Source organism: Thalassophryne amazonica, chromosome 17 (assembly GCF_902500255.1).
Source record: "Thalassophryne amazonica chromosome 17, fThaAma1.1, whole genome shotgun sequence".
Classification (NCBI taxonomy): domain Eukaryota; kingdom Metazoa; phylum Chordata; class Actinopteri; order Batrachoidiformes; family Batrachoididae; genus Thalassophryne; species Thalassophryne amazonica.
The window spans coordinates 54,174,188-54,187,989 of record NC_047119.1 but is presented as its reverse complement, the minus strand read 5'-3'; the positions used below and the strand labels follow the sequence as shown (position 1 = coordinate 54,187,989).

General features: G+C 41.5%; 1 protein-coding gene across 1 annotated transcript in view; it reads left to right on the top strand.

The window, feature by feature from the left end:
- Window positions 1-13,560, top strand: part of LOC117529105 (putative cytochrome P450 120) — a 55,770-nt gene extending 42,210 nt beyond the window's left edge. Inside the window, 3 exon segments of the mRNA XM_034191806.1 lie at window positions 8,276-8,363; window positions 11,879-11,924; window positions 11,927-13,560. Of these exon segments, the coding sequence (XP_034047697.1) occupies window positions 8,276-8,363; window positions 11,879-11,924; window positions 11,927-12,036 (244 nt within the window). The 3' untranslated portion in view covers window positions 12,037-13,560.
- The last annotated feature ends 242 nt before the right edge of the window (window positions 13,561-13,802 follow it).

Sequence of the window (13,802 nt, the reverse complement as noted above, 5' to 3'; positions counted from 1 at the left end):
CATGTGCACAACATTCAGATGCAGCCAAGTCACTTTTCTCTTTTTTAAAACTCTTTTTTGTTGTTAATTTGCTTGATACGCATCATAACACAACTGTAGTTGGATTATCGTTGTGGGACGACGCTTCACATGGGATTTAATTATACGAGGTGGATTATGTTTTTGTCAGCTGATCGTCAGCACACAGTGCAGCCCGGTGAAAGGGATTTGACCAGCTCTCTGCGCTGCGCTGTGGAACATGAGGTACCGGAGGTGAGTTACATGTTTATTTATGTCATCATGTGCTGGGCAAACATTTCCACATCATACCTGCTACAGACTTAGGAGGTGTAAATGTAATAACACATGCATTACAGCGATGACATCCTGTTCAGCTGCGTTGCGGCGTTGCATCTTGCCTCTGATGTGTGCACATGTCCACATACATGTTATTACATAATATTTCCTTCACCTTCCCTGGTTGGGGTCCAGCGGAGGTGGACAAACGTGGCACAGCATGTCGACAGGCTTTGCTGTGATCGATTGATCTCAGAGCTCAATCAACCGCAATCAGATTGTTTCAGATCCTGTTTCTGCTGCCACTGGAATATGTAAATTGTGGTCAGATGGCCGTCAAATTACATATGGATCGCTGTCAGATAGGTGTCTTGTCTGGATGGCGCCCGGAGAATTATGAACATGTGTTCCACACTCGGGACCACTGACCGATTTTGACCAACTTTGTCGACTTCCGCAGATGGCTGTCAGAAGGTTTTTTTGAACTGAAATCTGATACCTTTCGGATGTGCGCCAATTCATAACTCCAATGGCACTCTGTGTGATTCCGGCTATGTGTGACGGAGGTATTAGTAATGTGCACAGTTTGAAAGAAACTGGCACACAAGGACACACAACTGAATGAAGAAACACTGTGAATGAAGTCAAGTGTTGCCATGGTAACTGCTCACCTGACAAGGATTTTTTTTTTTAACCAGTGGAGATTCCCTTTGTGTTTCTATCTGTGTGGAGATCCCGTAGGAAAGAAATGTAAAAACATTATCATGATTCTATGCTGTGATTCAAAGATCCATCATGGACAAAAACACGGGTTCTGTGAAAAAACAAACAAACAAACCCTGATATTATGACACACAAAGAAAACATGAACTCGAACTTCCTGTTTCTTATTGTTACTGTCTCTTTCATTATAACAGGTATTGTCACCCTCTGCGTGTGTGTGCCGGCATACTGTTCACACACACAGACACACACATAGACGGGGTTAGTTCACAGCAAATCACGGTGTCGTTTTCAAAATGGATTTTGTATTCACTGATGCGTCGAAGTGTTTCCATTCAGATTTGAAGAAGACCGACTGTGACGGTGAATCATCGCTGAGCTCACACTGTTTGTGCGCAATGATCCAGTGATTCAAACCCATCTTGCCAAACTATGTACTGTACAACGCCTTCTTGATGTCAAAGATGGAGGCTGAAGGTAGGCTTCATCCCGCATCTGCCGCAGAGATTTCTGATTGGTTGATATTAAAAGCCAACAAACAATGAAAGTGCAAGACAGTGTTGCCGCTGAGTGCACGGTTTAAAACACTATATCATGTGCTATTTGGCGAAGCTTTTGCGGTACAAATTGGCAGAGGATGAGCATTGCTGGTGGACGTTAAGGACTATTTTCACATGTGAACACTGATGCATGTTACCCGTAAAATGCAGTGAATCAGTACAGTAGATGAGTAGATGAGTGCATGCATCCCCTCAAACTCAGTCAATAAATGATATCATCATCTACATCAAAACATTAAACAAGCAAAAATGGATTAACAGCTGGTGAACTTTGATACACCCTGTCAACAGAAAAAAAACAACTCATATAATTGTCAGGGTTGGTGGTGGTTCGACGCAAGAAGCAGTAGGAGACCAACGCAAACTCACAGACATGGCTGGTTGTGGAGAATAAGTAGCTTTATCTCATGACCAGGCAGTAGGTTCGGTACACATGAAGTCAGACATACAGGCAGAGGTATCAGACATGGAACAGGCTGGGTTGTGGTCAAAAAACAGGCAGAGTTCAGGGCTACAGCGAGGCGGACCACGGAGTACACAAGCAAGGTTAAAACACTAGAGCGCAAACTGGATAGGATGAGAGGTGAGAGAGTGATCAAAGTCAGTGAGCTGTGGAACTGTGAGGGTTTTAATGAGGAGAAAACTAATCAGGTAGATGTGAAGCAGGTGTGTGGGAGGTTCTGGAAAGAGGTGTGGTTAAGTGAACAAAGAAGAGGAAAGAAAGGCAAGAGAGTGCGGGAGGGCAAGACAAAGCAGTGCAAAGCAAGAAAAGTGAGTGACAGAAAAACTAACTGTCAGAAACATGACATGATCAAATAATTAATGTGAGCAAAAGGGGCAGAACTAAGAAATCCTGTGACTATAAAGAGGGAACAAACAAGGAACTTAATATTAAACCAAACTAGGATGAAACAGATACTGGCTAAGACAAAGTATACAATAACTGATGAAAGCAAAACAAACTATTGGTTAAACTGCAAATAAACAAAACCCAGTGAATGTAATTAACAAAACAAGATAACTGATAAACAGAAAATGCAATGACTAACAAATGGAACATAATCAGATAAGCAACACTGAAGATAAATAATAACAAAAACCCACGACCAAGCATATAAAATAAATGTGATAAACTCATGATAAAAAATGAAGACACAAACTGGCAGGACAAAACTAGAACAGAACTAAATCAGACAAAAGAATACAAAGTGACAAAGCAAAATGGAACACAGAATAAACACACGATGAAAATAATCCACTAATAAAGCAGGAGCCGAAGAGGAGGAAAAGAAAGAAGGAATCAAAGCCTCGAACAGGGCCAAACCATGACAATAATATCCCATAGACCTGCCTGAAACGTCCTGAACACGGCCAACTGTTGCATGGTTAGTAGAAGCTGGATGGATGATGGAAAATTAGGAGCAGGTGTGGTTGTTAGTGATAAAGCCTGTGTCCTCACAGAAATGTACTAAATCAGACGCAGACTTCTTTTAAGTCAGCTACATTCTGAAACTTTACAGGCTTTCTTTTCTTCCTCATCCCTCTAATAATAGGGTCTTTATTTATTCATATTTATCAATAGTTAACCGGTGACTGAATCAAAACATCAGGAGCTAATTGGCTGAGTTGTCGCACAAGCAAAGCGACAGAAGAAAAAATTATTTTGGGTGTTGATAAAGCAAGACTCAATCACTGTGTCAGGCATGCAGCTTTTCTTTAAGTTTTTGTTGTCATGCAACAAGTGCCCAACCATTTTAGTGGCGCCCTCTGATGGTCACGATCAAACGTTTGTTGTGTCCAACCCCTGTGAAACCAGGTCTCACAGACTGGAAGAAGTCTAGTGTTAGGTCAGCTCCAGCATTGCTCTCATGGGTTTGTGTGACTCCTGTGTTGGAGATCCCATGGATTGGGAGTTAGTAGCGCATTATGATCAAACAGAGCAGTAAAGTCGACTGATTGACTTGTCTGTGCAACTTGGTTGGTCACGTCACTCAGATTTTCACTCTTATGACTGTGTCATCCAGCAACATTTTGAGTTTACCAAGTTTTATTTATTCCTGTTACAGTAAAATAGTGAGTTTGAAGGGCGACTGAGACAACTTCATTTCCCTCTGGATGAATCAATTACTGATCAGCCTTCTCTGTTTTTACGACTATGTTCTTGGCATATCTGCAATATGTTACCATTAAATGGAATAGCAAGGAATCGAGTGTCTGGGTTTGCTGTTGTCCTGGATCAAGACTAAGATCCAGGCTTCTTGGACTTGGCCATCAGAAGTCTATCTGTATACGGTCAAAGTGTTGAAGTTGGAGAAACAGTCACTTACCTCAGCAGTGACATTCATATCTTTGGGTCTTTAGCCTCTTTGACAGAGAAATGCCTGGTAAGAGTCAGTGGAGTCATGAGGTTGCTGGACAGAGACTGTGAGACCAAGTCAGACTTAGACGATAATCAGTGATATCTGAATGTCAAATGAGCGGTTTCTTAGTGAGAGTATCACTTGCACTGTGAGAGAGGGCCAGCTGTGACATTTTGGACCACAGACAGGATATATACACCGGACAAAACCAGCATAACGTCACCCATTGGTTTACTTTAGAGACCCAGGAGAGTCGATACGAAGCCCGTCTCTGGGCTACATTCTGGGAATCTCCATGTTCACAGCGGCTGAGTGATGAACTCATTATTGTGTAAGGGGGTAGAGTGTGGCTCTTTGTGTGATGAAAGAGACCTGAACACGCCCCTCTCTTAGAGACCGAGCCACCTCACCTGGGTTTGGGTGTTTATTAAATCATATTTTTGGGGACTGCACACTGGTTCTAATGGTTTACTTTGTTGTGGACGTTAAAAGTTATGAGCCGTGTATTTTCTTAGTAATCATACATTATGTGGATCTAACAGGTGAAGCTACTGACAGCTGCTAAAAAAAATGAATACCACTGGCATACAACATTAAATCCAACAAGAATTTCACTCAGCAGGAATACTGTAGCAGGGACGTCTTGGATGAACCGTTAGGACATTTCACCTAAACCACAAGCCGTATTATTCCAGGTGTTTCTCATGAAATACTCCAAAATGACACACACAGTCCCCACTTCCAGCTACATTGAGCAGACACAGGACAATCTGGGCTCAGCCGCTGTCACTCAAAGCAACCACACCCATAATTATACACAGCTTCATACCTTAAAATGTCTTAAACTTAGAAGTTAGGAAAAAAAAATCACCCCTACACAGTTGTCATGGAGGAGGAAATTATCTATCAAGACCAAAACAGTTTTTTTCTACCAGGCTATAAACATGTTTATTTCTGCTCTAAAGTTGAACATTTTAACACGGAATCCTATGGGAAACTGCTCTGTTTTAGAGCCAGCCTCAAGTGGCCCATCAAGGAACTGCACTTCCGCGTAGACCTCATTTCATATGGTTTCAGGTTACTGCTTGTTGTGGACATGTGGCACATTTATCTGGGTATGATGCAGCATGCAAGTGCGTCACTGTAGAGGACCTCAGTGGCTGGAAAAGATCGTTAATCATTTAATGGTGCCTTTATGATGTTTACGACAGACAGACAGACAGATAAATAGATAGATAGCATCTGTTCTTTCCAATATCTTGTAGCCCTTGTTTCTGAGAGTGCCCCATCTTGGCTTTAAGCAGGTCAACTCTTTCTATGTGAAGTGCATCCAGAAAGTATTCACAGCGCTTCACTTTTTCCATATTTTATGTTACAGCCTTATTCCAAAATTGAGTAAATACATTTTTAAAAATTCTACTTACAACACCCCATAATGACAACATGAAAGTTTTTTTTATTATTATTGCAAATTTATTAAAAATAAAAAATGAAGAAATCACACGTGCATAAGTAATCACACTCTGCTCAATATTTTGTTGATGCACCTTTGGCAGCAATTACAGCCTCAAGTCTTCTTGAATATGATGGCACAAGCTCGGTGCACCTATATTTGAGCAGTTTTGCCCATTCCTCTTTGCAGCACCGCTGAAGCTCCATCAGGTTGGATGGGGAGTGTTGATGCACAGCCATTTTCAGATCTCTCAAAAAAAACAAAACTTGTCATTATGGGGTATTGTGTGTAGAATTTTGAGGGGAAAAAATTCATCCATTTTGGAATAAGGCTGTAACATAACAAAATACAGAAAAAGTGAAGCACTGTGAATAATTTACCATTGCACTGTAAATTCCGCTGTGTCAGTTCAGACACTTTCTCATTTTCCTATAATAAAAAAGTAATTATAGACTGTCACGCTCATATTCACCTCCCTTCGAGTCAGCATATTTGTATGGAGCGTCATGCTGTACTTAAACATCCTCTCTCTCTCTCTTTATTTTAGCATTGTGAGCTGCAGTTCTAATTGTGCAAGGATAAGCCAAACAGTACATTAAACCATTAGACAAATACTGCAAGTGAACACCAGTATTCTGTTTGTTTGACATATGCACGTGCACACTGGACCCCGACTATGCAGTCCTCTAATGCTTCCTGCTTCCCTTTAATCAGAGCTCAGGTTTCAGGAAGACAGGATGCATTAGTGGTGAGAGGGAGGAAATGGCCTTCATCATCAGGCAGTTGACAAACCTGACAGCGGAATGCCAGCAGAGTATAGGTATTTAAAGTTACTTTCCAGAGGAGTTACGTGAGGCAGGGATGGACCAAAAAAAAAAAAAAAAGGTCAAGCTGTGATCCAGACTCAGGCACTTTTGATTGATGTGCACCTTCAGAATTTATCCATTTCTGCCCAGAACCCTGTGGATCACTGAACAAGTGTTGAATTTATTTGTCCTATCTCACAGAAAGAAGGTCAGCTGTATTGGGCAAAGCAAGGACATTTTATTATGCATAGAAGTACTCTGGAATTTATTTGTAATAAGATGGATATGTTGTAGAGATGGAGGTCATTTGATGTGATCGCACAAGGACAGAAGCTTCCAGAAGTTATAGAAACTGTAAACATCACTTAGACTCTGATGTAATTTTAGGCTGCATAATCCATCCATTATCTATTCTACGAGGGGGTGCTTGAGTCTATCCTGGTACACTTTGGACCTCAGAGAGGAAGGGTACACCCTGTACTCAGCCTCAGATTACTGTTTCATAGACTGTTCTTATTATCAGTTTTTTCCATGAGCACACTACAGTAATTTAACAATGGTATAATCTGGGTTGAATAGTACAGTTATCATTTTCGCAGGTCAGGTGTTGGAGCATGCTGTGGTGCTGTGTGCTGCCACACGCATTACGTGATGAAATTGCCGTGGGTACCGATGAGCAACCACGCAGATATGAGGTGCATCCAAAAAGTATCTGGCCTTATTTTATCCCGCAGAAACAAAAGCGTGCCAGTTGTCATTTGGTGGGGAGGTGTAGAGGACCGACTTGCACATGTGATTTTTTGTCTGTAGAGCACATCAGTCATAAGCAGCAGGCTTTAGTGTGAAGACATGTACTGAGCCCTTGTCAGATTTTAATTTGCTGTAACATGACGGAACGAGTTGAGTCCATCCACAAGCCAAAGTGACCAAGTCATGTTGGATCATACTTAGGGAGACGCACTAGAGCCTGACAGATTCATCAGTTTGCCAATAATATCGATATCTGTGTTATTTTTGTTGAATAAACAAGGCAGAAAAATACTTTAGTTGTTGGAAATGGTGTCATAATGGTTTACGTATTGTGAGTCCAACTCTCATTGCACTGAGTTACCTGCTCTGTGATGTGGAGTTGGACAGTAACCAAATGGACATGAGGTTTAATACACGCGTTAAACCATGTACCATACCATCATCAACAAAGTCATTACAGTGATACCAAAGGTTCTTTTGCGAGACCTGGGAACAAAGACATCCAACTGTTGGATTCCAGGTCTCATCATCACACAGAAAAGACTGGAAGCAGCAGGACAGTCTTAAAACCAGACTGGATTGAGTGTGTATAAATTAAAAAGACATGAAGAACAGAGACCACTGGACTCTAAATGGAAATAAAGTGAAACATTCTCAGGTCAGGTCAAACCTGAGTGCTGTTGAAGAAGTTCCCTCTCCTCACTGGAACTTGTAAAGGAATGGAGCATGAAAAAGGTTTAACTTATATAAACAGTGACTGCTGGAACCACTCGGCCCTTTTCATTGCTCAAGAGCCAAGCCGTCTGACCCTCATCATCATCAGAGCATCACAAGGCCAAAATACCTACGAGGCAATTTGACCAAACTTGTTTATGTTTGCAAAACAGACCCATGTGTCGGTTATTTGTCTGCTGAGAGATGAGCAATGAGTTCACATCCAGTACTGAGAGAGTGCTGGTTTGAGTACTAATATTATCAAAGTGGCCTTTGGACTGCTGGAGGAAATGCCCACTGGGCTAACCCAGAAACACCACACTGAAATATACCGGATGGAATTTAATCTTCCTGTGATGGAACAACCGCTCACACCACTGCACCACCAATCCAGACTTAAAACCCAGATGATCTTGAGGGATTGATTCAAGTGATTTAAGCCTTCCCCATGTAAAATTTAAACATCAAAGGCTGATGTTGAGGAGCGACAAAACCACAGTGGCACCCCAGATGGAACAACAGGTTTTGGGTTATCTGAAGTTATAGCAACACACAGACAGACGGACACTTGGGATCTGTCCTCTGGGGGCAGATGTTTATGTGTTTGTAACTGTATTTTTTGACTGTGTGCAGGAACGCAGGTCAGGAGCATTTTCTGTGTTCTTTCGGCAGTGGCCCAAGGAGCTGCATTGGAGCTAAACTTACTGATGTCTTCCTCAAGGTAACTTTACCATTACACACACACACACTTTACTGCATTTTTGTTTTGAGCCATTGGCTGGTATTTTCTTTGGGACGGCATCCAACTCTCCCAATTGCAACTGAAGCCAAGTGTTTCTTGTGGTGGCAGCAGATAGTGGAAGGAGTGAAAGGCTGCAGGCAAATAAAAACGCTGTCAGACTGTTTATCGTTCTCTGGTGAAGGGAGGGAGGAGAAGGAGCAAAAGAGCTGTTGGCAAATTTGGCTATATCATGAAAAACCGAACCACTAACCATACCACTGGTGTGAGATGAGGCACAGATTTGGGCGACTTTTGTTTCTAACACAAAGAACATCCAAACAGACTCACTACCAACTCCGGTTACATTACAGTCATTCCAAGAGGATTTGTTTGTTTGTTTTTTAATAAAGGGCAGGGAAACATGAAGGGCTTTAAAAATGAATGACTGCCCCCGTTCTAGAAGGTTTTTACCCTTCAGGCTGCTATGGCTGAGCCGTATTGTCTGGTTTGCAGTCTGTCCGTCCCTCGATTTCTGCACATTTGCCAGAAAACAGGGAGACTAACTCCAGAATGTCAGGATATATTTAGACCATTTCAACACTGAAGCCTGTTGATGTTGGAATCACAAGGTCATAGATCAACAGCAAAGGGAGCTTTTCAACAAAAACCCCCCACAAAAAAGCACCGTAACTGCTGTTACCCAACAAACATTTGTGTGCATTTAATAGAACTCCAAAAACCCTGCTGTCAAAGTCATTGCCAGCATTGACGTCTGTTGCCTAAAATTTGTGTAATAACACCTGCTTTACAAATGTGAATGCTACCAAATTAATAATACATTTTATATTTTGGGTGGGGAAGGAGGGTGTCAGAGGTCAAGGTCACACAAAGAATTCTGTAACTACAAATTGCTTGTGGTCAGAATTCTGCACTTACTCAATGGATTTTGTTTAGTGTACAAGAAAATTGCAGACAATGCACAGGTTTTCACTGCATTTTGAGGAAGGAGGGCACACGTTTTTGTACAGATGACGTGTTGCATTTCCTTCTTGATAGCTTGTTCTGTTTTTGAAATAAAGACAAAAAAGAAGTGAGCAAACAGACTGCAGCAGACAGGAGTCACATCCGCTGAGTCAGAATGAACAGCAACATAGTCGCAGACATTACGTACCAGCGCAGTCGGTGAAGTCGTATTTTTATTGTCAAATTATTTAATTGTATGTATAGAATAAATATATGTACATAAACAGACAAATCAGACAAGAGGTTTGATGCTGCAGGCTGCTGAAGAATCAGCAGTGAGGGGTGACTCAACCCCACACATGCACACAGGGAGCGTATGAGTCATTGTAAATTTTGGGTCTGGCTGAATGGAGGTGAAATATGAATGATGGTCCTCCTCGTTCAGCTCGGTCCATTGTTGAGATGGACAATTTTATCATGTTATTTTGAGAGAGTGGCGTGAATGGGAGAACGTGCACAAAGCATTACTGGCTCATCCTTCCGCAAGCTATTTATGCTTAAATGGACCCTGGGCCTTAACGTTGCTTTGTCATTGTCCAGCTCTCATTGGGATTGAAGCCCATTCACCCACATTCTGCCACTGTTATGTTAATTCCTGTTCAAACGATCCTATTGATGACGACACTGAGTCGGATATGGTGGATTTCAATCCTGAGGCAGCAGCAGAATCCACTAAAGTACTACTGCATCTATTTAACAATATATATGGGTGGGTTTCAACTGTTTTACAAAGAATGCTTGTGTCAAGGAGGTGTCAAGGAAGCATTCTTTGTAAAACAGTTGAAAGCCAGCCTTAACCGCGGAGCGGGTCTCAGACACGCTTTGTCCCCTGTTTACAATGTGGTACTCAGGTCAAAGCAGTTTCAGTCTTTTGTTCATGGTAATGAGTCATTCACGTCATCAGGAGAGAGTCGTCAAGGGAGCCATCAGGGGAGGCTTCCGTCCTGTCATTAGGAGAGTGCTAACTAGAGCACAATAGGTGCTAATTAGAGCTATTGTTTAGTCACTAGCCTATAGCAGTCAGCCTCTCGGTAGGTGGGGTCTGGTTAGGTTAAAAAACTCCAGCTTTTGTTGGCTTCTGGTTTATTCTTCTCTACAAGAGTCAAGACAGAAGTCAGACTACCAGAGCAAGAATTTTAGCTGAGGAAGCTTCTGTGATTTAAAGCGAAACGTCCTCACGTCAAGCAACCCAGTCCAGTCGAAGATTCAAGCTTCTCTACTGCAGTTTAGATGTCCACCCTCTGCAATATGTGGCTCATGGAATTTGTCATATTATTATTTCTGTTGTGTCATTTCTCATGTATATAATTCTTGTTTTTACACATTCAAATTAATGAGACGTCATTCATTGTTCCAAAAAGGATTTAGGTGAAAAAATGAATAAATAAAAAGCTAAAATATGATAGCATATTTGTACCCAAACAGGTGCACCAGCAGTGATTGTGATGATGTGCAGTAAATAAACTTTTGTATAATTTTGTCGCATGATTGAGAGAAGTAATACAGTTTTAACAACAAAAATAACACTAAAACCTTTAAAAACAATCCTGTGTCTATATACACACACACACACACACACACACACACACACACACACACACACACACACACACACACACACACACACACACACACACACACACACACACACACACAGCAGGGTGTGACCAGAGTGAGAATCAGAGATCTGGGTCAGCGATGTGACTCATCGCCTCCTTGTGCTTCATCTTCTTCTTTTCCTCATCCCCCCTACCCTCATCATCATCACCACCCTTCCTCCATTCCTAAACTGGCTCTCTCTCCGTCCCCAGTCACTGACACTGCTCCTCCTCCTCCGCCTCAATCCAAAAAAAATTAATTCATAAATTAGCAGGGGGCGGAGCAGCTGTGCCACTACAGCATACAATTGGTTGCCGCTACGGTTAAGAATCAGCCAATGAGGAGCGCTGGCTGTGATATTATCAGCCACAGACGGAGGAATAGACGAGGTTTTCCCTTCTTCCCTTCTTTTCTGAATGATATATTCCAGCCTTTGGCATTTTTACACAGTTGAAATACTCTATTTTGTTTCTGTAAAAACAGTTGAGAGACACCGTGAAACAGACCCAGTGAGCATCATCCTACAATCCGATCCTGACTGTCGCCTTTCCGATCTTTAATTTCTGTCCGTGTGAACATTTAGTTTTGTGTTATTAATAAATGCCAACGCAGAAGGAAGGTTTTAATGTTTCCTTCTCAGTTGGCTGCTGAAAGGTGTTGCGTTGGTGTGCTATTTTCATATTTATTTATTTAAACTGTGTTGTGGATGCTGCAAACTTTTCAAATTGTTGGCTTGTTCGGCATTCAGAAGAGGTTAACATGCTGCCAAACGCCTCGCTGCTTTAACATTTTATCTGATGTAAATTTAGGAGATTGGCGCCTGCGCCCACACGTTAATCCTCAGCATCGTCTCAGACATACAGAAAATGGTTCTTCCTGCGATTTGTCTTCAGGAAGCGTGCACGTACCTGTTAAAGCACTATGACTGGCGCCTGGACCCTCACAGGACCTGGAGTACAAATGGCTGCCCGTGTCCCACCCCATCAACCCCCCCACCGTCTCCTTCGCCCGACTGGATCAGACCGTCCATGACGGGAAAGACACCAACTAAGAGATGCAGCCGATGGTAAAATTAAAGATTTACATTTGAGCACAAACAGTAACACACATGTCCAGATTGTGAAGACAAATCTGTAAAATGTCTGCCAGAAACGAGTGAACTGTGAGAATTTTCACAGCAGATTATAATCCAGTCATCCAGGAGAGAGCAGACAGCTGGTTTTACTGTCATTTCCAATGGAAGGCCAAGTAAATGACTCATTGTGAGTCTCATTGTTTTCTGACACAGCCTTTTTTTGTGTGTGTTTTTAATGAGCCCTTTTCAGTTTGACTGTAGTTGTTGCTTTTATAGTTTTAAATGTCTCACAGCTCAGTTGTTTGAAGGGGTCGGGGGGGGGGGGTGAGTATTTAGTGGTGCACGAAATATGAAAGTGCTTTTTAAAGTAAATGTCAAGTCCCTATTATGTACATGTTGACACAAAAACTAGACCAAACTGTAGTTAGTTTTAGCACTCAGCAATATGGCAAAATATCAATTTATTTATATTGATCACAGTATAGAGTTTTGTAATTCTGCCAGTTTGAAGAATCTCCTTAGACAATTTTATGAAGTTATTGTAATTTAATTATATTGCATTGCATTTTGGGAAGCACTTTGTCTATATGGTTAGAAGATGCTATAGAGATATATATTTCTTTGGCTGTTATTGTGAAAGGTCAGGACAAAAGGTGTGTATCTTTCCCACTGCAGGTTGCTTAACAGTGAATTCAGTGCAACACAGCTTTGCTAGTCGTGACGTGTTGTATTTGATGCGTCATAGCTGACGTGTCTTTTCTTTGTCATTCTGCTGTAGGTATCAGAGGTACTATAATTAATTCACCGTTACATACATTTGTCAATTTCCTCAGCTTTAGAGGATTATGAGAGTTCACTTTCAAAGCCGTTTCTGTGCCTTTCAACAATTCCACAACAGTTCTCACCCTCAGTGCGGGTTCAACCTTAAGCCACCTTGACACTTGCACGAATTTGATTCCCACACTGGCAGGCAATCTTTCGTGCCAGTTGAGTAAACTCATCGTAAACTGTTGTAAATTGTGCGAGGTCCTGTGTGTAATGACACACAGTGTTTGCAAATAGGTTGCACAATGTTCACGACTAGTTCACGCAAGTGGCACAAAATTTATGTGTGCCAGAAATTTTTAACATTTCAAAATGTTCTTTGTGCACTGGCACACAGCCTCGCACAGTTTACAAGTTTACTCACTGGCACGCACGACTGCATGCCAGTGTGGGAATCAAATTTGTGCAAGTGTCAAAGTGGCTTGTGACATCCAGGTGACTACAGACATGAATGATTGATGGCTGAGTTAGAATGTTGAACATTTAAATGTTTGTAACATTCACAAAACGTCACAGTTGAACCGGAACAACCTGATATCAGGTTAGGAAGTCCTGTATTCTGCTGGCAGACTCAGCAATCCATTCCTGACCAGAGTTCCTGTCGGATTGGCTTAATTTAGTGTCACGTCATCTTGTGGGCAGAATAGAAAAACTACGCAGCTAACATACTCAAACTCAACTCAGATAATTTATTCAAGACACACAAAAAAAATAGCACAAAAGAAACAAACAAATACAAGAGACAAAATAAATACAACAAAGTCAGAAATCCACAAAATAAAAAGTTTAAATGTTTACATCGATATATAAGATTATCCAAAATTATTATAATTAGTAAGATTATCTAAGATTATCTGAAATCTATGTAAGAAAGATTGACAAAAGAGTTACATAAGATAAAATCAAGATGATCAGGA